General features: G+C 37.2%; 1 protein-coding gene across 2 annotated transcripts in view; it reads left to right on the top strand.

Annotated features, from left to right (window-relative positions):
• Positions 1 to 21,504, top strand: part of PCCA (propionyl-CoA carboxylase subunit alpha) — a 271,414-nt gene that overhangs the window by 138,059 nt on the left and 111,851 nt on the right. For both annotated transcript variants that reach the window (XM_088159871.1, XM_014873333.2), the window contains exon 18: positions 5,032 to 5,134. In XM_088159871.1, coding sequence (XP_088015997.1) covers positions 5,032 to 5,134 — 103 coding nt within the window. The remainder of the gene's footprint in view (positions 1 to 5,031; positions 5,135 to 21,504) is intronic.

Consider the following 21,504-nt stretch of genomic DNA (forward strand, 5'->3'; position numbering starts at 1 on the left):
TAGCATATTGGCTGCAGGGACTGTGTATGAGGTGAAGGCTTTTAGATATGTTGTGTTTACCATAATACTGTGAGTTGGATGAAATGATTACTCTGCTTAACACTTACTAAACCATGTTTGGAATACTGTGTCCAGTTTTAATCCCCTCATGCATGTAAGCAAGATGGCAATAAATGTGAGTATGTCTAGTGAAGAACCACAAGGGTGGTGCTGGGGTTGGAACAGACGACCTGTAGGGAGAAGCTGGGAGAGTCAGTCTAGTTTTGCCTGGAAGCAAGAAAGATTAGGGTGGACCTAAGGACAGCCTTCTAGGACCTCAGAGGGGTTCCCAAGCATGTGAAACCAGGCTCTTCAATGAGTTGCTCAGCAAGAGTCAGGGGTCATGAATTGGGGATTTTTAAAGGCGTCACTGCACAAACCTCTGAACCACCTATTCTGAATTTGATGTTGAGATTGCTTGGTGGGAAGGAGAACACACTGAATAAACTAAGGACCTTTCAAGGTCCCTTCATACTCAGTTATTCCATGATTCTGAGTGAATGTGCTTTTAAGGTGAATTGGGACTGCAGATACAACATTTAAATTTAAATCTAGAGGCTTTTGCTATTAGTAGGTGGAGGAACACAGCTTCCCCTGTTTGTTACTATTAGAACATGGAAGATGCTTGATGCTAATTCCATTCATTTTCTTTGCATTGGAATCTAATATTTATAGCATTCAACTTTGTTTTCTGCCTCATCCTACTTCGTATGTGTGCCATCTGTAATGGTTAACTCCAAAATTCACCGGGAAAAACTTGAGCTAAAACACAACCTAGGGCTGTTATAAACATTGCCTACATTTGTGTTGATCTGAATTATACATCGCACTTTTTATCTTGCCCATTATGCTTTTAATTTTTATTCTTCTCAATCAGAAAACAGTCAGTCTTCAAGTATTAAATAACTCACTGGGGTACATAACCAGGGCTTGTTTGTTTTGTTTTGATTTTTTCCCTGTAATTGATAGTAGGAAACACATTTCTAGGACAAAATGCAAATGAGACTGTTATGGGAAAAATGACCTTTTATGTAATTTAATTTGAAGCTGGTTATGTAAAGTAATTGCATGAACCTTTTTGACTCAGCTTGGGGGATACTGGGATAATATTGATTTAAGCAATCATAACATCAGGGAAATGAGAGAGAAATACTTTTTTTCTTGTCTTCCTTCCGACCAGGGTTCTGCCATTTGGTAGTAATAGATGTGTCTAGTCTAGTTTTAAATAATATGAACAACACTGCTTCCACTCCTTTAGTTGTGACTTAATATTATAATAATTCTTCCTGTTTTGTATTTGCCTTATGTAAGTCAGTTGATAATTCAGTGATAAAGCTGTAGCATATCCTAGGTTAAACAGAGATTTGGGAGCTGCCAGTTCCCCATTTTATTGTGGAGATGAAATTTCTGTGTAAGCCAGGAGTCTGCAGTGATGAGAGCAGGGAAGAGCAATGGTGTAGCTTCGTATATTGGAAGTTGGAGGACCTTTGCTATTTACTCATTTCACTCTCTTTCAAGAAGCACTTGGGCAACTGCTCCAGAGGTAGCTTTGTTACTCTTCAAATCAATCTGTATGGTGAATGTGAAGGGCTGTGTCGTTATATCTTTATTGATGGTGAATGTTAACTTATTCCTCAAGACACCCCACTGAAATCCTGAGGAGTAGCTTCTGAAGGGAAATAATACTTGATGGGAAATAAAGGTATTACTATCTGGAACATTTGTGAATTTCCAAATATAGTAATTGTAAGTTTGACTTCAAAACTGTTTAGAATTCAGCTGAGCATAGCAGCAGAGCAAAAGCAGACAGCAAGGGAAATGGGACTGGAGTTCAGAGAACTAACGCAGTATTGACAACAGTCTGCTCTGTGTAAGAGAGGTAAATTGCCATCCTTAGGAAGCAGCCTTTAATCAAACTTCTGAGGTATGCCTCTGAAGTTATGCTAAGGACATTCTGTGGTAAGGTTGAATGTTTATTTCCAGACACCCAAACTTAATTTTGGTATGTTCATGGTAATAGTTTCTACTGTCTCCAAGAAATCCTACATTGGCTCCTACAGCCACAGCTGGCTTTCTGCATGTCACATTGGTCTAAATAGTGACAAATGGAATATTTTTTTCATATTGGCAGTAATGAAATGAGTGTGACTCTTGATCAGTTCTTAACTGTTTCAACTTACTGATCTTTGTTCACTGTTTGGAGTTAGATTTTTATTGAAGATACAGGAAGAAAATAGGTTTTGTGGCACAGCAAGTACAAAAGCAGTTATTTCATCCAAGATGGAGGTCGTGCAATAAAACCTTTGAAATGAGATCTTTCTAATTTTACCTTGTTCCTTTATTTGAGTTGGTTCTAACAGTGTGTGTTGGAGCAGGTGGGAATATGCATTTTGGTGACACGGTTTTGTCATGAGCATTAGGCAGGAGGACAGAAAGGCAAAGGCTTTAGGGCAGATTCCTGATGTACCTTTAGCTGAGGCATGTAAGCAAATCATCAGTTTTAGATTCAGTGTTTTGAAAAAGTGATCTCAGAGTTTCTTTACTGTGTGTAAACAATGGGAAAATTGGCACATTTCAGATCCAGATAATTGATGTTATTGCAATGTATAATTACATAAGGCTTATATATATCCACACATGTGTGTGTATATGTGCAAATAGTACAAAAGTTCAGTGTTTTTTGAATTCTGCCTTGCAGTCAGTTTTTCTAGTAACTGGCAAAGGAAAGATTGTTTCTGAGTTTGTTTCTGAAGCCAGGTTCTCAACCTTTCAGCATTTTTGTTTCTGCATCTGTTTGTTGAAGTGAAGGCAGTTTCCATTTCAGGGCAGATAAAAAAATAAACACTGAGCAAAGGAACTTGCAGTAATATTCAGCCAGAATATGTTAATGTGGACTAAATTAAAAAGAAATTGATGCAGATTTTCTGAGTTTTGTTATTTTTAAATTTACATTTTTTGGCCTGTGGCAACTTCTTTGTACTGTTAGCTGGACTTCAATGAATGTATTCCTGTAACTGTGACATGATTGCATTTCTGAGGTGGACTCTAACTAGCCTCTTTACCCTGTTTAATATGCCCAGTGGAATGATGGGTTCTGTGCAGAAGACATCCTGTTTTGAAATTGTTGCTTTGTTGCTGTAGAGTCTGCTCCAGTTCTTTACAGCAGTCTCCATTCTGGATATCTTCAGGATCTCATTTTAGTCGTGTTTTAGTCTCCTGATAGAAATTGTCACTGGCTAGTAACCAGTACTGGGGAATGTGAATTTACATTACATAGCACTGAGGTGATGGGAGAATGGAGATATAGAAGGGATCTGTGTAACTGTTTGTCTGCTGCAGAACTGGAAGCAAATGTGTCCCCTTGGGCAGGGTTCCTCTGGGAGATAGAACCTTCTGAAGCTCTTCCCCCATCCTTTCATGTGAAATCTGTACTTGTTCTGGATGATGACATTTGCTGTGATACATGCACATAAAGCACTTTTTGACAGCTGTGTTGTAACTGAGTTTAGCAAAGTCTTTCAGTTCTCAGCCTTTATCTTTTGTTAACTTTATTGTGTAATCTTCCTCTCTTGCTTGTGAAACACTTCTGCTTTCACTTGTGCAAAATCTCTTTCTCAAGGATAAAGTTTTCCTCTTCATGACAATTCAGCTTTGCAGTTCTTATCTTGTTTTATGTAAATTTTAACTTCCTGCCTTGTGGATTGAGTACTTTGTCTTTTTGTTCTCTCTCACACAATCATAGAGTGACTTGGGTTTCAAGGGACCTTAAAAATCACCCAGTTCCAACATCCTTGCAATGGGTAGGGATGTCTTCCACTAGACCAGATAGCTCAGAGCTCCATCCATCTTGGCCTTAGGACTTCCAGGGATAGGGCACCCATGCCCGGACAACCTGTTCCCATGCCTCACCACCCTTGCAGTAAAGGATTTCTTCCAAATGTCTAATCTAAACTCTTTTCATTTGAATCTATTCCCCCTTGTTCTTTAACTGCATACTCTTGTAAATATTCTCTCTCCATCTTTCTGGCAGGCACCCTTCAGATACTGGGCAGCTGCAGTTAAGTCATTCTGAAGCCTTTGCTTTTCCAGCTGAACAATCCCAGTTCTCTGAGCTGTTCCTCATAGGAGAGGTGCTCCATTTCTCTACTCCTCTTGGTGGCCCTTCTCTAGAATCTTGCATCATTCTTGGCCACCTATTTGCCATCTTTTCATACCAAATCTGTGTTGTGTGATTTCTGACCTAAAGATGGGGCGGACAGAGTTTTGTCACTGTGCTCTTTTAACGTGTTGAACGGATAATTGAATCTCTATCGAACCTTCTCTTTCTGGAACATGACTGGTAGAAAACCTGCTTCCTATCACCCCGATTGTATCTTTTTACCAAATATTTTTTAGGTTGCCTGCCTTCAGGCTGTAGACTGCTTTGAGCCACTTTCTGCTTCTGAAGTGTCAAACATGACTTTGACTCCATTAGTTGTGAACTAATGATTACACATATAACACTAAATGACCCAGGGCTGACGAGTAGCCTTATCCCCATATTTTTTTTAGGTTTATACTGTTGCACTGTCCCTTTTGTTTGAAAGATCTGTAGCCTTTGCCTCAGATAAAATACTGAGTGTTCTATATTTTGAGTAAGTTCTAATGTACAGATGGATTCCTTAGCAGCATGAGGTACAATATGTCAACCAGTGACATTTCAGTAACGAAAACAAGATGCTGCAGCATCATTCAATTTCTTTTCTTTCAGTTGTCAAATTGTTTTTAACAGAGATACCAGTGTTAGCAATTGGGCTGATTTGTATGAAAACATGCAATTTAAACTCTGAAACTCAGAGCGTCTGTTATGCTACGCCTCATCTTAATTTAGAGGGAAAAAGTGTAGCTTTCATGTGTAAGGACTGAGCAGTGTCTTAACTGATAGTTGTTGCTTTTTGTGTGTGTGTTGGTCTGTGATATCTAATTTTTTTTAAACTTCTTTCTGAAAACTAGGACACAAGTTGACAGATCTTGAAAGAAGACAACTACTGGCAACAGCAGCATCTTTGTATGTGGTTGAACAACTGAGATCACAGCGATTTCTAGGGACTCCAAGGTAAGTTCATTTCTAGGAACTCAGATGTGCTGATGCCTTTCGTTAATGGCATCTTCTCATGCACAAGAATAACTGGTGAGAAACTGCATGGTTTCTTAATATAGTCTGTTTTTTCTAAATTCAAATGAGCTGTGGCTTACATTTTCCTACTCGCACAAGTCATACATGATTATTTTTATTCTGAGTATTAGCAAACTAATAGGCACAAAAATGTGTTACAAGCCAGTACAGTAATTAATGCACATCAGGAGTTTCATTAATGCAAAATGTTGCTGCATTAGTAACTAACCACAAATTGAGCATCACAAATTTCCCATGTGCCCATTTGAAGCAATCTAAGCACTTTGGTGTAATATGAATATTCAGCTACAGAGCTTTAAAATATTGTAGATTTATGAGTAATTTGCTACCTTGATGAAGAACCTTAATAGTTTAGAGTCTTAATTCTGAAAACACTTTCAGACTGTAAAGGTGGAAGGTAATTGGTGGAAGAGTCAACATCTTGCTTTAAGTATGGCTTTTGGTGCTTTTATTCCCCTACTCCCCCACTTTTTTGAATTGTAGCTGCTAGTAACCTAGGCAGTACTGTAAATTGATCAGCCATTGCAGTAGCCCATGTCAAAATGCTAATTCACTTATTTGGCTTTTTTATCAGTATACTTTTTTCCTCTAGGATGTCTAGCTTTTCTTGTCCTCTGGCCCATCACTGTCAGTGCCTTGAAACCTTCTGTTTGAATTAACTGAATTTGTGAAGCTAGTTTGTCTAGTTGGTGTTAGCAATAGTTGAATACAGAGAATCCTGACTTCAGCATAACTCTCCTTGCCTCATGTTTTGTAGTGTAGTTGCATATACGTTTGCATGTGAGGGAAATCATAGTGCAGGGTAGACATTATTCACATTCCATGCCAGTGGTTTGACAGTGTATTCTATTACTGATTTTACAGTGGTCAGGAATAAATCAAATGTGGTTTCAAGAAGTCTTTATTTTTATTTGTACCCACAAAGATAATTAGTACCATATGGTATTAAAAAAAAGAAAAAGGAAGAGACACTAAGGGCAAGCATAACAGCTTTGTAATGTATAGCATATGCAGGGCTGGGCCACTGCTTGCCTTATGCATCTATAGGGGAAAGTAAAGTACCTTTTTATTTCCTTCCGCAAGTTATATCCTCCATAGTGAACGGCATAAGGAGAAGAACAGACACTGTTACCTAAAAGAAGACAAATCAGGGAAAATGAGGAGGAGCTTTGATTGTAGTTTTTACTGGCTAGCATAGGAAGTAGTCTGGTACTGCTACAGAGAAGCAATGGATTACTTTGTACTTAGAATAAGGGTAAGAATTGTTAATTTAAGCAGTGATGATCAAACTGCTATTGCATTCCCTGCTCTGCTTTGTCATTCTTTTTTCTCTTCCCTGTAAAATTCTATAAGTACCTAAAAAGAAAAGAAAGGAATCCAATTTTTGAACAGTCTTTTAATGTTCTGTTTCTTTTGCAAGTATTTTTTTTTTAGTACTAGGTGTCTGTGTGTCCTAATAGAAAAGACACACATGACTATTTCAACAGAGATGACAGATATGTAAATGAAGTATGGCATTGAGCAATCACACATGGTCATCCATCTCTTTTTATGCTGTGTTAGGGAAACAAATACACTCCTGCTTTGAAAGAAAGTTGGCTGATTTTTGAAATGCTAGCTAAACTCAGTCACAGATATTCTTCCACCACAGGCAGAGAAGGCAGCAGAGTCTGGTCACATGAAAAAAACACACATCTGTAAAACTAGATTAGGGTACGATTTTTCAGATTTTAAATGGTGAAGCTAAGAAATCTTTTCAGTACAGGGAAGATCACTTTCTCTTGCCACGATGGGGTGTACTTATGAATCCTTCAGAAGTCAAGCCTTAGAATTTTCTCCAAATGTTGGCTGAGTGTGGTTCTTATTGAATGTGTCATGATTTCAATACATACATACTGTTAGATCTGCTTGCTTTCGTGATGGCAAAGCTGCCTGTTTGAGGCCAAATAAGGATGAACTAATGCAAAAATGCTTACTGGTGAGCAACTTCTGAAGAAACCAAACCTGATAATGATACCCTTTCCCTAAAATCATACAGCTTGTTCTAAGGAAAAAGGAAAGAAGCAAAGGCAGAATGAGGTCAAAGGATTGTGCAGTGTCTTGGACAGTGTTCTCCAATCCTTAGAGCAGTTAGTGGACTCCCTCTAGAGGGGACTGAGCACTGTGGAGCATATGAGTTACTATAGTCCCATCAAGGATTCTTCACCATGTCCTTCACTTATCCAAAATATATCTGAATTGTTTTTGAAGGTGTTCCATATTGTGGGTATTTTTTAATGTGGCCAGAGAAAAGGCACATCTTTATTCATAACACTGCACTCTGTTTGAAAAATACTCATAAGCAGAAAGTTCAGAATAGGAACCTCTGCAACAACAAATCAAAAAGGCTAGTTGTAATTGTGGGTGAAGTCTTCACTATGGCAGAATTGGGCATTTGGAGTCTGTGTGAGTTTTAAATCTGTGTTGGAGGATGTGAGCAGACTAGACAGACTGCATGTTCCAAAGTTGATCTGTAACATTCCTAATGGTTTGGACAACTACATCAATACGTTGATCATCACCTACAGAATTTCAGCTCTCTCTATTTATGTTGACAGCATTTTTTTTTTCATCTGCGCTGAAAGCAATTGAGCAATTCTTGTGTGAAATACTACTGAAGAGTAGTATTTTGAAATCATACATTATTTCTTCTAAACTTGTCACAGCTGTCAGACAGACAGTTTTCTGCTAAACTTGAGTTATATGTTTATCTTTGATTTAATTTATTTTCTTTTCCCTTTTGGGAGCTGTATTTATAATATGCATTCTTTTCACAACTGCAGGGGTATTTTGCGTTCCCTTTTTCCCCTGTGATTTATTCAGCCCATGATCAGGATTGTTATTCTGGTCAGATAGGCAGAAAGTATCATGCTTGGAGCTCTTCACAGAAGCTCCAGCTTTCATTGTCAGGGTTACCAGGACTATAATCAGATGAAGTGCAGCTGAGCCAGATTAAGGAATCTTGTTGCAGGCTGCTCCTCCTGTGCTGTCTCTTTACTTCTCCTCCTCCTTCAGGTGTGATTTTGTGTGTAGTAGTTGCATTCCACGCTGGTTCTGCAAAAATAACCTATGTTAGCATAGAAATTATTTAATCACAGTTTACTTTGGATCATTCTGTCAGAAGCAGGGTACTTTTGACAAGTGAAATTGTTCTGGAAGAGCTACAAGAGTGGGAATGTGTAGCAAGGCGGAAGATGTGAGCTCATAAAGGGGTTTCAGAGGTGGCCTTAACTCTGTGCCACAGGTCAAACTAGTAGCAGCCTCATGAGGGGGATTCCTCTATAACTGATGATATTGTCTGGGGTGTGACTGGAAAATATGTATTTTTCAGTCCCTTGAGTGACTGAATAATCAACTGTAAGGTTCTTGCTGGAATATGTTCTGATGACCAACAAGCTGTTTTCACCTTTGGCACAGAAGTTCCCTCAGCTAGTTTCAGCCAACCTGACCTCTGTAGTGGCAGTCTTCATTGCAGTAGGTTGTCTGGTGTTGAGGTTAATGCAGGCCACAAGGCCAAGGCTGGTTTGCCTTTCCTGTGTTTGAATAAATGGTGTTTTGATTTGGGTGGAGCACCCACAGGTGAGTTTCCACTGTCTGTATTGTTATATAGTGCCTCTGGCCTCATCAACAGTCTCCTAGAACTAACTTGCCAGGCTTTAGCTAGAACAGCTGTTGAAGATCCATGCATGCTCAGATTTACAGGAATATAGGCATTTACTTTTGGGATGTAAGCAAGTATTTAGAGCATTTTCTGTGTGTGGGGGTTTTTTTTCCTCAATTTAACTGGTTTTTATTTAACCCATTTTCTTGGGAAAAAAAGGATGTGGGATGGTTTGGTTTTTTGGGATTCTTCCTGGTTGGGGTGTTTTTTCAAGTATTTTTGAAAGATGATTTGCTGAAAGTGTTTGGTATTTTGTGAGCCACATACTAATGTGAATATTTCACTGTGATATCCAGATAATAGGGGCACATATTTCCTACAGGAAAGAGCCATAGATGATTAATGATGGTTTCATTGTTCAGCTTTTAGTTATTTTACCTAGGACTTTTCCTACTTACTCCATAGTCCACTTTATTGTGAGACTGGTGCCACCCACAGCTGCTGAACAGATTTACAGCATCTAGTTAAACCCCAACGTCTTCTAGACAGAACTTGATCTTGTTTCAAGTGGAAACATATTTTGGCTGAAGGGAATCCAGCTTATTTTATGTCTGTTTGATGTAGTTAGCCTTTGAGACCAGAAATGATGTTGTACAGTTGAATCTTCACATTTTGGCTTCAGACTTGTTTTCATTAGTGGGTTGGGAGGGGAATAGTAGAGTGTCTCTCCAGGTGTGGCTACATCATGCTATCTCATGGGTCTACTAATGTGATGTTTATACTTCTAAACCCAATTGCCTACAGCACTTCCTATGTGTTGCTTGTGTTGGCTGCTAAGTGTATTTTCCTAATTTTTCTATGGGTTTTACCCTTTCATCATTTATGACTTGGAAAAAAACCAGTGAGGCTGCATGCCCATATTACCTGACACTACACACAAAAAGATGGTAACACATTGGAAAATGTTTTAAATTGCTAGCAAGAAAAAAAACCACTAAAGGTTTTCCTTGCTTGCTTGTTTAATATGGAAGATTGGATTGGGAGTCTCGATTTAAACTGTTCTTGCGGGACCTTAGGCAAGTCAGTTGAATTTGTTGTCAGTTCACAAAAAGACAAAGTGGCCTTAATACTTTGCTGCACTATTGGGGTTTTGTAAATATATGTTTATCAACATGTATGAAGTATTTTGAGACCTAAAATACACTATGCTTTTCAGGCATAAGATAATATTTTCCCAGGAAGGAAAGTGTAGAGTGAAAAGTTAAAATACAAACAACTTTTTGTCAAGTTCTGAAATAGCTGGGCTACGTTTTTGCTTAAAATTCTGAAATTTAGGGGTCCAGTGCAGTGAAAATAAAATGGCTGGTGAACTGCAAGAACATAAATTAATTTATTTAGCTCTATGTTTAATGAATTATTCTAGGTTCCTGTCTGGGTTGATTCAGTACAGCTATATTGATGTTTGCCTTGCCATTGCTTGATTATAGGGCAGCGAGGGAACTTCTCAGAGGGCAGTAGAGCCCCACACCTCTCAGGCATCCTTGCTCTCACAGAGACTACACCCATTACCCTGCTGGAGTCTGGGACAGAGCCAGCTCTTTGCCAGCCTAGGGCTTCCCCATATGGAAGGATAGTCAGCTGCCCAATAGGAAAGCTTTCTGTCTCTCCTGCACTGCTGGAGCAGCACAAAATAAGGTTATGTTACATTAATTTTAAAAAGAAGGAAGATGATGTCAGGAAAATTCACTGGAGTCATCTGAGCCAGCCTCTTGGAAAGGGAAAAGTTCTTACTTTCAGCATAGGTGCTGCTGAACTATATCAATTGTATTATGTGAATTTAATTTTTAGTTCTTCCCTAGAACTGCAGTATTAGCATGAACAGTTATTGCAAGTGCAGCTAAACAAGTATACTTCACTCTATCCTACAGATACCCTCTATAGAGAGAGAAACTGCTTTGTTTTCATTGGTATGGTTGATGAAATCCAGCCTACTTGTGGCTTTCTTCATTCCCCCACTTTGGAGTTATGCAGTCATCCTTAGCTCAAGAAACCAACACCTTCTTATCCTTATTCTTCTGGTTCCCTGCTCAACAAGTCGAGCATTCTTCCCATGATCTACTGTTAGGCCTTTGAAAGTCTTCGGTGTGTTTGTGTAACTACTGCAGCTTCACACCATTATTCACTGTGTGGTCTTTTCTTTTGCCACAGACTTGCAAGGTACTAAGACCCTGTTCTCCTCTTTTTCATGTGAAATCCTTGTTTATAATGGGCTTTTCTAGTTGTGGTAACCCTCTTGTCTCTCTAGCTGTTATCTAATGTTGTTCTTTTGACCTCTCATAAGTCATTACTGTATTTTTTTGTAATCTTGCTTAATAATTACAAAACCAGAGGCCCTATATGATATTCTAGATGTCTTCTTTAGAATCTGGTATTATTTACCTTTCTTGGTTGTTCAGTTGCTTATCATAAAAAGAGGATTATATGTGCTAGAAACAAACAAGTAGCTGCAAATATATGAAGCATGCATTTTTTTTGCCAGTTGGGAATGAACTTCTATGGAAAATGTAAAAGTTGAAATGGGACATTAAGGTAGCATTTATGACTCTACAGAGGGTACGTATGGTATTTTTTTCTTTGATTTGATTAAATTAATGCAATCAGATTGATAACACAACTAATATAAGGTATTTCTATAGTTGTTTGAAAGCAGAGCTGTTGTTCCACATGACTGCTAAACATCCATTCCAGGAACAGAGAAGTCTGTCATGGGAAATTTTCATACCTTGTCATCCCTGTCATTTGTAGGGCAAAATGTATTCTAGGCATTCAGAAATCCATACTTGCTCAGTCTTTAGCTAACTATTGTGGAATGATTATGAAGATAATAATGACTTAGTTTGAATCTCAGTAAACGTCTCTTGGGAAGATCCCCACATCTTGCTGAGGTGATTGCTGGTACGAAAGGCATTCACTAAAGTAGATGGACCTGGCTAAGTCCCTATGTTTATTTTTTATTTTCACCATGTCTTCTGGGAAAACAGCATCTGCTGTAAGAGCTTTATAGCTTCTGTAGCTACTGTTCACTTAATGCTGAAACTTGAATTTGCATAATATAGACATGTGAATGTTTTCTATTGTGCTGCCAAATTTCTGTCCCTTTTTTAGTTGTTAATCTGGCCCTTTTTTCATCTGTGCTTTGCTTATGACCTCTTCTGCAAGATTGTCTCTTTACAGGACCTCTCTCTATTTAATTTACTTTGATCCCCTCTATAAGCCCAAGTATTATTTCCTCTCATGCGGGTTTTACACCTCCTAAACCTGTTTAATATTTGTCTGTGTGTAAAATGTGTATGCATGAAACCGTAGAACTGACAAGGTGTGTGCTAATTGGCATGTGCTCCCTTGTCATTTTACAGGTATTTTTAGGATATGTTTTTATCTTCCTCTTGGTATTTTACTTGGAATTTCCAAGGGCAGAAATGAAGTTGTGTAGGATAATTTTATGGAAAGGCAACATTTTTCTTGACTTCTGGGGTCTCTAAGCTCAGTAAATGCATCTGTAATTTCATTCGCATGAGAAGTTTTGCTGATGTTTCTTTCCTAGGATTATAAAAGATAAGCATGACCGTCAGCACCTGACCTTGTGCGGTTCCTTGAGGCACTGGTTGTGTCCTGCTGTTTGTTTGTGTAGTGTATAGCTTATTCTGGATGCTGTTGCTGTAGAAATGTTGTCAGCAAAATATATGGGAAGCAAGTCTCTCATTCAATATTGTCTGCATACTTTTACATGTATGTGTCTTGATTTGTCCATTCTTTAGCATGCTGGCTTCATTCAGGTTCACAGAGGTTGTAGTTAAATACAAGATACTGATTGAAGGGATAGGTAATTCATTTATACCTTTGTTGTTAAGTATTACAATTTTCAACCGTTTCTTTTCCCTTTGATTCAACTGCAAAAGTGGGATGGGACACAGAATGGCCTCATTATTGTAGGAGTATTTCTCTGTTCCCTGCAATGATTCCAAAAGCTCTTGCACACTTCATCAGTATTATTGTAATTCTTTGGCTGCAGGATATTTGGCAGCTGTTGCACCCCACTGGCAAATCCTATTCAGACTTCACTTCCATTCACCATTGCCATTGGAGAATTGATTTCTCTCTCCTCTGCTCTAACCTTTCCCAATTCATTTTGGATTGTTCAATGTGAAACATTTTAATTTCATATCATACAGCCATTCAGCTCACAATCCTTTTTTAACCTGTCACCAGGGTAACAGCATAGCATGCTTGCTTTAGGCAATCAAGTTTTTATTTCACATGCTTAATGTTGCATTAAATGTTTGCATTTTGTTTAACCCCCTTAAATACTTTAAAATGTGGATATATTTTTCAGGGTAATGAAGTCTCTGATATCAGTGTCAAGTCTTCACAGAAATTGTCTTACTTAAAATAAAAAAATAAGAAATCAGAAGATGAATACAGTAATGAGAAGATTATTAATAAAATCCCAAATGGCTGAATGAGGCAAACATCCATAGAATGGTAAAAAATACTTTTCCTCTGGTAAAACCTTCTAGAGGCTTATTATTTTAATCTTTAGACCTATACTTTGGGATTATTTTTACCTGTAAATGCTTGTATCAAATTAATGCAAATATAGGATTAACTATGCAATAACATGATTTGAGAAGTGAAATGTCTGGCCTATACATGTCAGCCTACTTCACACTGCTTGCCAGATGTGTGTGGAACTGTAAACTGAATAACAAGTATTTTTTTATACATCAAAATTAGAATTTATTGAGATGATGCAGTTGATTAAAGAAATATGGAAATTTTAAGTATCTGTTTTTCCTCTATATGCCAACCATCAGGGCATGAAGAAGAGGCTATAACGATTTTATTGGAAATAAAAATAATAATGAATTTGTGTTATCATAGATGATTACAAAAATAAAATAAAATGGACATTTTCATATCTGAAAAAACCATTGATTTCCTATAACTGATGCTACAGAGCAAGTCCCGCCTGTCTTGGTAAAGGAATAGAACCAGCCAGGTTTGCCCTAACTTTTTTTTTTTGGTATTAAAAAAATATCTGTAATAGATGTCCTTAAAATACCCAGTCTATAACGATAATTAGAAGTGTGGTGTTAAAGGCATTTTTTATCTGTCACCCTCTAGTCTCAATTGCATAGGTATAGAAGATATGGTGGGAAGGGGTGGGAAGTATTTAATTTTAGGATAAGTAAAATCTAAGAACATGGCATTACTAATAAGCCCAGACTTTCTCATTTATAATGAAATAAACCCATAATGAAAGCACTGATTTGCATGGTAACACTTCAGAATACTAATTTTACAAACCTCCCTGTTTCCAAAGTAGGTCATACACATCTATCATTGTTTAAGAAACCAAATGCAGAATATTTGATGACTTTACTAGCCAGTGTGTGAGTTCCTTGAGAAGACAACTGTTTGCTATAGATCAGACCCATAAAGTTGACTTTGTTAGAATTCTTCTTCCAACAGCATGTGGCTAACTATACAAGGATAGAAATGAAATTTCTTCTATTATTTTCCAAGCTTTCTGACCAATTTTCTCTTTTCCCAAGTTGTGCTATAAGTGACCAAATATTATTACCCACCTAAAGAGGTTTGGCAGTGTTTTGTTACTGAATTTTGCCAAAAGGAGCCAAGCATATGGTAACAGTTAATTTATTGGTTCTTCTAACCTCCAGGGAACTCTTTACAGAGAGCATATTACCTTTTTATCTAACATATTTTAAATAAAAGAGCTGTTGACTTGAAATTTGATATGCCAGTGTGGAAGCTAAACCTTCAGTGCGATTATGCTCAATTCAGTCTTGTTTAAGGGTAAGACTAAAAGTGTAAACATACAGGATTGAGCTTTCTTTTCAACTTTCAGAGAGGCTGGTCTCTTCTGTATAATTTTAGTGTGTGTGTGTTTAAATAAAAATACTGAAGAGACATTTTCTTGAGAAAAATAAGCCCTACCTTTGTCCCAGAAGTCTTGGAGGTCTTTCTTCACTTTTGTTTTAAGATATTCCTGGTATGTGCATTACCAATGAATGATAAAAGAAAGTAATATCTTTAATTTCTTTGTATGTAAGAAAACCAACAAATAGGTTTATGGTTAGTGACAATGTAGCTTTGTATAATTCTAATGGGAGAATTATTTGAGAGGTAACATTGCTAATATTGTTGCTATGTGCTGTCTTACACTTGAATCTCATCCCTGATATTTGCACAACTCAAAATCATTCATTTACTACCTGCATTAGAGATTGCCTTCTTTGTTCCACCTTATGTACTGCTTATTTTTGGTTTTGTAACTGGGAGATACTGTGAATCTTAAAAAGAAGACCACATGGATATGTGATTGTATTTTCAATGGGATACTTGGGATAGATGATGCCTTAAGTAAAAAATACTTAATACTGATTTCAGTTGCTTCTTCATAAATATTTAAAGGCCTGGGTATTTTTCCCTGGATCTGTGTTGAGACTGCTCAGATGACTTTTTCTTTTATGGTTATGGATGATTCTTTAATATCTTTCACAGACTGTTCTTTAGTAGTTTACTTTTCTGTATAATTAGATGTGTTGCTTGGAGTTTGTTTTGGCTGTGGCTTCCCTTTAACATATATCTTCAAAGCCTGCAGTGTGAGAAAGACTGGGCAGGAAAGAACAGCACAGGACCTTGCTTTTTTGAAACCAGGGATGTTTACCCATGGACTTAGAAAGGAGATGACAGGTCTTTATCCTGTCTCTGTGGTGGGTAGTAAAATTAGTCTTTCTGCAGTTAATAGTGAGATGATACAAATAAATTATTTGCATATTAATTCCAGTTTTTAAAAAAAAAACCTTCTTAAAAATCTGGATTCCTGGCTTTAAGCTTTTGTATTTACCTCTGTGTATTCTAATGTATGTTTCTGAATTTCTTCTCTCTTGCATGATGGTGGCACCTTGGTGACACAGTAATGATTTTCTCTAAGTCCTGCTGTCCATTTTTGTACCAGACACTGAAATTTAAAGCAGGTCCTCATCTGACTGCACCTAGCTGTTAATGTCCTTAGACAACTTTACTGTTTGTTTCCTTGAGCTAGTGAGAGCACTTTTCTTTAAATTCTTTGTTGCCTGCCCTGCTCCCTCCCCTGCAGCAAAGCCTTTATTCTTATTACTTCTATCCTCAAATCACAATCATTTTAAGTTGCTTGCTAATATTAAGTCAAACTTATTCCTCTATTTGCTGTGTTTTTTTTCTATTCTCTGATCTCAGACATTGCATGTCTACCTCTACTACAGGCTGCCTTTTCCCAAGTCTTAACACTTGTATTTAAGTGAATCCTTTTAAGTAAGTAGACTGCAACTCTCTTTCAGTGATTTCCAAACTCTAGCAGTCTGACAGCCATTTAAGCATCAGTCTCCTTGTGTTGAGTAGTGTAGAACCTTTCCACAGCCCACTTCTCTTCAGCATCTTTAGCCTTCTCATTCATGTGTCTTCACAGAAGCAAGGGATACTGAGAGCTGATAGCATTTTGCTGTTTCACAGTTCAAAAAAGTTGGATTTCAATGAGAAACTGTTGTGTTCAAGGCCTGTAAAGGGTGGAGCATAACTCCTCAAAGATAAGGACTTTTGTGATTTAACCCCAGCTACCAACTGTGAAGAAAATTACCTCTACCCTAGCCAACATCAGCACACAAGGCTAGTTTGTCTCACCCAGGAAGGTCCAGAGGGGCTGCAGTAATTAGCATTTTAGAAAAATTGTGTTGGGTATAAAGAAGGAAACTTTGGGCTGAGGGAGAACATAGATGTTGTGTAGGGATTCTCTCAGCAGGTGGGTGCACAGGAAGGATTGGGGCTGAAGGCAAAGCTGAGAACCAGTTCTGAACATCTTTAGGTATCCACTTTCAGCCATAGTGTATTTCAAAAATACTTTGGATCTTCCTCATGTTTGTGCAATAGTTTTACTTCACATTTTAGCTTTTCTGTTCAAAATGAGTCTTTTTTTGAGTCAGAAAAGTCTTAATGTTCTTTTTAGCATCCTTTTGATCACATACAATGTGTTTGTTCATGCTTGTTTATAGAATAGAAACATTCACAGAAAAACGTGTATGGGGTTAATAAGAAAGAGGAACAGTATCATCTATGTGTAATTATATTAAATAATAATTGGATGTGTAAAAGGTAATGCTTAAATAAAAATATTTTTCCATAGCATTAAAAATGTACTTATATATAACATTTTAATATATTATGTTATTTATATATATTTTATATTTAGGACATTTATTCTTTGCCTTGTGAATTACTGAACTACCTTGATTAGTGCTAATTGGGCAAAAAGGAAAGGAAGGAGTTGGAACTTACAGATAAGTAAATTGTAGAAGTGTAACTATATTCTTTTACTCTTCTTAGACCTTATTTAACTTTCTACTGTTTATCACTGAATATTGGACTAGATGAATATTTAGGCCAGTCAGTACAGCCATTTTTATTTTCCCATCCTTTATTGGTCATGATTATGCTGAAATAACCATCATCAATAAGGTTCATCCCACCTACACAGTCTACACAGTCTTGTCTAATTCTGACCTTAGTCAGCAGAAAGCTTAGTAGGCAAAAGTTTTTGTATTAGTACTGAGAATGAGGCACTAGCTATTACAGATGTTTTGTCCTTCACATTCAACCCTAGTATAATAATTCTCAGATTCCTTCATTCAGGTCTGATGTATATAACTTTAGCAAAGTTGGAAGTCTATGTGCATTGTTTTTCTTATTGTCTGTCTTCTTTTTACTTGTGATACCATAATATAAACCATGGCTGATGTCTTATTAAAAGGATGAAAATACATAGAGGGAAATAGATATTTATTATCTTTTGAATATGTATCACTCTTAAATAATTAGATGCCTGTGTTTCTGTAGCCTAGAGTTATAGTGCCTAAGTAATGTAAAAAATACAGGTAAATATTACCTAAAGTTAGTTCAGCCAATTTCAGGTCTAACTCATTGTGAGAGGTACCTTTCTCTTTCCATTAGTTAAGAAGGGAAAAGAAGGTTAATATTAGGTGGTGAAAGCTCAGTGGTGTGAGTGCCGGATGTAAGCTGAAAGTGTACGGGGTGATGTATGGAAGGTAATGAGAGTCACTGAGCTCTGCTATGTGCTGTAATTGTCTAGACATGACCTATGAGTGCTTGTTGGAGGTACGCATGCTTTATGTTATCTAATATAATTTTTAATGAACTTTCGGGGGTTTTCTCATCTGCTCTGTTTTTTCTCTTTAACTGAACAGAATTAGTGGCATTAATCTGTTTCATAGGAGTATAGTGCAGAAGAAACAGAGAATAAAGCTTTAGAATCTGTGCAATATGCTGCATTTCTTACATGTAGGGGGGAGGAAATAGCTGGAAACTGGCTTGAGTACTTCTAGCCAAATGCTGTAATCACATTTACCTGTGGTTTGGTAGATACATTGATACCTGTGTTGTCACCTAGCACTAGTTCTTGTGCACATAATTTGAAAAGCCAGGCACTGGCTTGATAAAGAGTTCCAAATGAATCACAGCTCTTGGTCAGCTTCTGTTTTCTTGCACTGTGGCATGTAGGGAGGTGCTAGATGGCTAGCAAGGAAAATCTGGTTATCCTTTTGCAGGACTGTGGGCTGTTGTGAATATGCATTCTATGTATTGCCTGAAGTCTCTTATAGAGGAGAAAGCACAACAGAAAAATGTGATCAATACAGCTGTATTCCAAAACCGATTTCATTGGCATGAGATGGTTAAGCTCTTGGATGGATTCTTGGTTCTGCTGCAACAAGTCTGTGGGAGGTGATAAGCTCTGTGTGATGGCTGAGCTCTTACAGTACTCTAGAACTCTACTGAAATCTGGTGCAAGCACTGCATTTTCCAAGATGCACAAAAAATGAGTGTAATTCTATTTTAAACAATGACCTCTGGGATATTGCATATGGGACAGGCTTTAGAGAGACCAGGGCAAATAATGAGTCCTGAAAAGTGTGGCAGAAATTCCATACTTGGGCAATACAGTCTGGTTAGTTCCAAGGGGACTTGACAGATCAAAAGGGTGAGAGACCTAAATAAAACTGTAAACCACAGGAAAGACAGCATTCAATACACAGCACTTAACAAAAAACCCAAATATTTTTGGAGGCGATGTTCCCTAAAAAGGTGTTTTCAGTTTGGCCTAAGAGAGATTGGGGGTTTTATTTTGGTTATCTAGTATAATTTAAATTTTTTCCTTGTGGGCCTTAAAGAAATCCAGTGTTCTTGCTCTCTGTGCTGTTGCCAAATTTCCTCAGAGATGGCTTTATTCTGATGTCTTTCCTTTTACCTTGAGTGTAGTAGTTGTCTATCACTCCTGATAGTGTGCCTCCTTTAGTAAGTTCAGCAGGTACTGAAAAGTTTCACTGTATTGGGTCTTAAAAACTTTGTTCTTTAAGGAAACGCTGTGTTTCAGTTTGCTGGTAGTTCCTGTGGGTCAGGTGTGTATCTCTGAATAAGAAAGAAATTGGTTAATGTGGTTTTTTTTTTGATTAAGTTTGTAAATTAGTGATAGTTGGGGAAATAGCAATCTGTTCAAGAAGATATTATCTAACAAGATAGAGGCAGTTCAAAGTGGAATTTTAAAATTTTATTCTAAAATAGGCATTTTCTCCTCCAAAATGGCAAAATAATTTTTCAGATATGCTGCACTTTACAGCATTTTCTTTGTGTGCAGTTGGCAAGAGCTGGTAGGTATTAAACATTTCTGAACATAACTTTTACTGGGGCAAATAAATGAGAGGGGGTGAGTTTGAATTTAAATGTCAATTTTTTTTTTTGTTGTTGGTTTTTTTTGTTTTTTTTTTCCCCTGAATATCTAGACTAAATACCAAACACAGGATTTTGAGGAAATGCAATTGCAGAAATTGTTAGTAAGATCAAAATCTTTTCATGTGAATAAAAGATTTTTCAAGATTTAATGTAGCTGTCATTAGAGAGTGTACCAGTACAAGTGTGCCATCTTGTTCATGATGAGGAGCTCATACTCTCACTGTGTGTATTTGACTTTTGGTTAGATTTAGTTCAGTCCTGTGAACTGAATGCTGATTTGTGACTGGAATGTGCTGGGTGCAGTTCTGGAACCTGGTTTCTGCCTTTCTTCATCAGAAAAGGACCTGGTTTGCACATCCCAAGACTGTTCTGGAGTGTGATCCAAAGCAATCCAAGTGCAGATGGTTGGGATAATTTGCTTTTAGAACTACTCCTGATCTGAGGTACAGCACTGATATTCTCACAGCTCCTGTATATTGTCCTGTTATTTCTGGGTTATCATACTCTCCAGAACTTCTGTTACAAAAGGGGGTGAATAACTGAAATTCTGACAGAAGGAATGACAGATTAAAGCACTAAATGTGTTTTGATTCAGGTTTACAGCTATTAGTGGCAATTGAGCTCAAGATTAATAGGCAGAGTTCACTACTGAGATGAGTACAGCAAACCTAGCATGAAGTTTGCCTGGATGTTTCAAAAAAAGGAAGTATGGAAAGTAGTCTTATATGTAGAAGCAAAATTAAATTATTTCTTTATCAAACTTAGAGGTAATTTTTAATCACTTCATCTCATTTTCATATTAGTAGGTTAGCATTTCCTTCTTCCTATTTTCTATGTGGACAGCAAACCTGTAGTGTTCTAAACTTAATACAAAGTGAAAAATAGCACATTATTACTGGGAGCAGCCCTACTTTGAATGTAGGAAACATACCACCCAACAGACAGCTACATCCCAATACCATCATGTTATATGAAAGTACATTAACTGCTACTGGATGATGTTAACAGAAGAGCTTTGGTCCTCCCTGCTGCATCACAGTGGTTTGTTCTGAAGCTCTTTGCATATAAAAAGAAAGTGAGATAATTACTTTAAGACTGCTCATAAATATCTGCACAGTAAATTTCTTTGTTTAAGGAAATAAAGGAAAATTTATATAGCAAAAGGCATTTGCTTTTTTCCTTTTATGGAGTAAATTATTATTACTAGTTTTGCCACCTGCCCAAAATTATCTTTTAATAAAAATGAGAAAAAAAAAAATTGCAAAGCAACAAAGTTGTGGAATTGAATACTTTAATTGGAGGAGAAATAGCCCCAACTTTCTTTGATAACAAACAGATTTTTAGATTTTTTTTCTCCATAACAGTTGTTAGCATGCACAAGTCAATATTGTTGACTGATCTGATTAAAAACACTTGCTTGCAAGTGGTTCCTCCTTTGGTAAATAAAAGATGGTTGAAAAAACAGATTAGAAGCACAGACTTGTAAATGATACTAAAAATAAATGTCTTTTCTCTGTACTTGTGATCACTTAATTTGAGTGTTCCTTGCTTCTTATTTCATAAATGCTTGCACTGAGACAAATAACATCTCTTATTTAGCATTAATGCTTGTGACGTTTGCTTTTTCCAACAGAAGCCAAATACTAAAGTAGGCCTTAACATAATGTAGGAGAGGGAAATCAGTTTCAGATATGTTTTCCATTTATTTGAAATTTTCAAGGTATACTGTCCCCTGCTGAAGGACTGGGCAGTCTGACCCTTTTCTGAAACTGAGAGGTCTTGGGCTCTA

Source organism: Sturnus vulgaris, chromosome 2 (genome assembly GCF_052056855.1).
Source record: "Sturnus vulgaris isolate bStuVul1 chromosome 2, bStuVul1.hap1, whole genome shotgun sequence".
In the NCBI taxonomy this organism is placed as follows: domain Eukaryota; kingdom Metazoa; phylum Chordata; class Aves; order Passeriformes; family Sturnidae; genus Sturnus; species Sturnus vulgaris.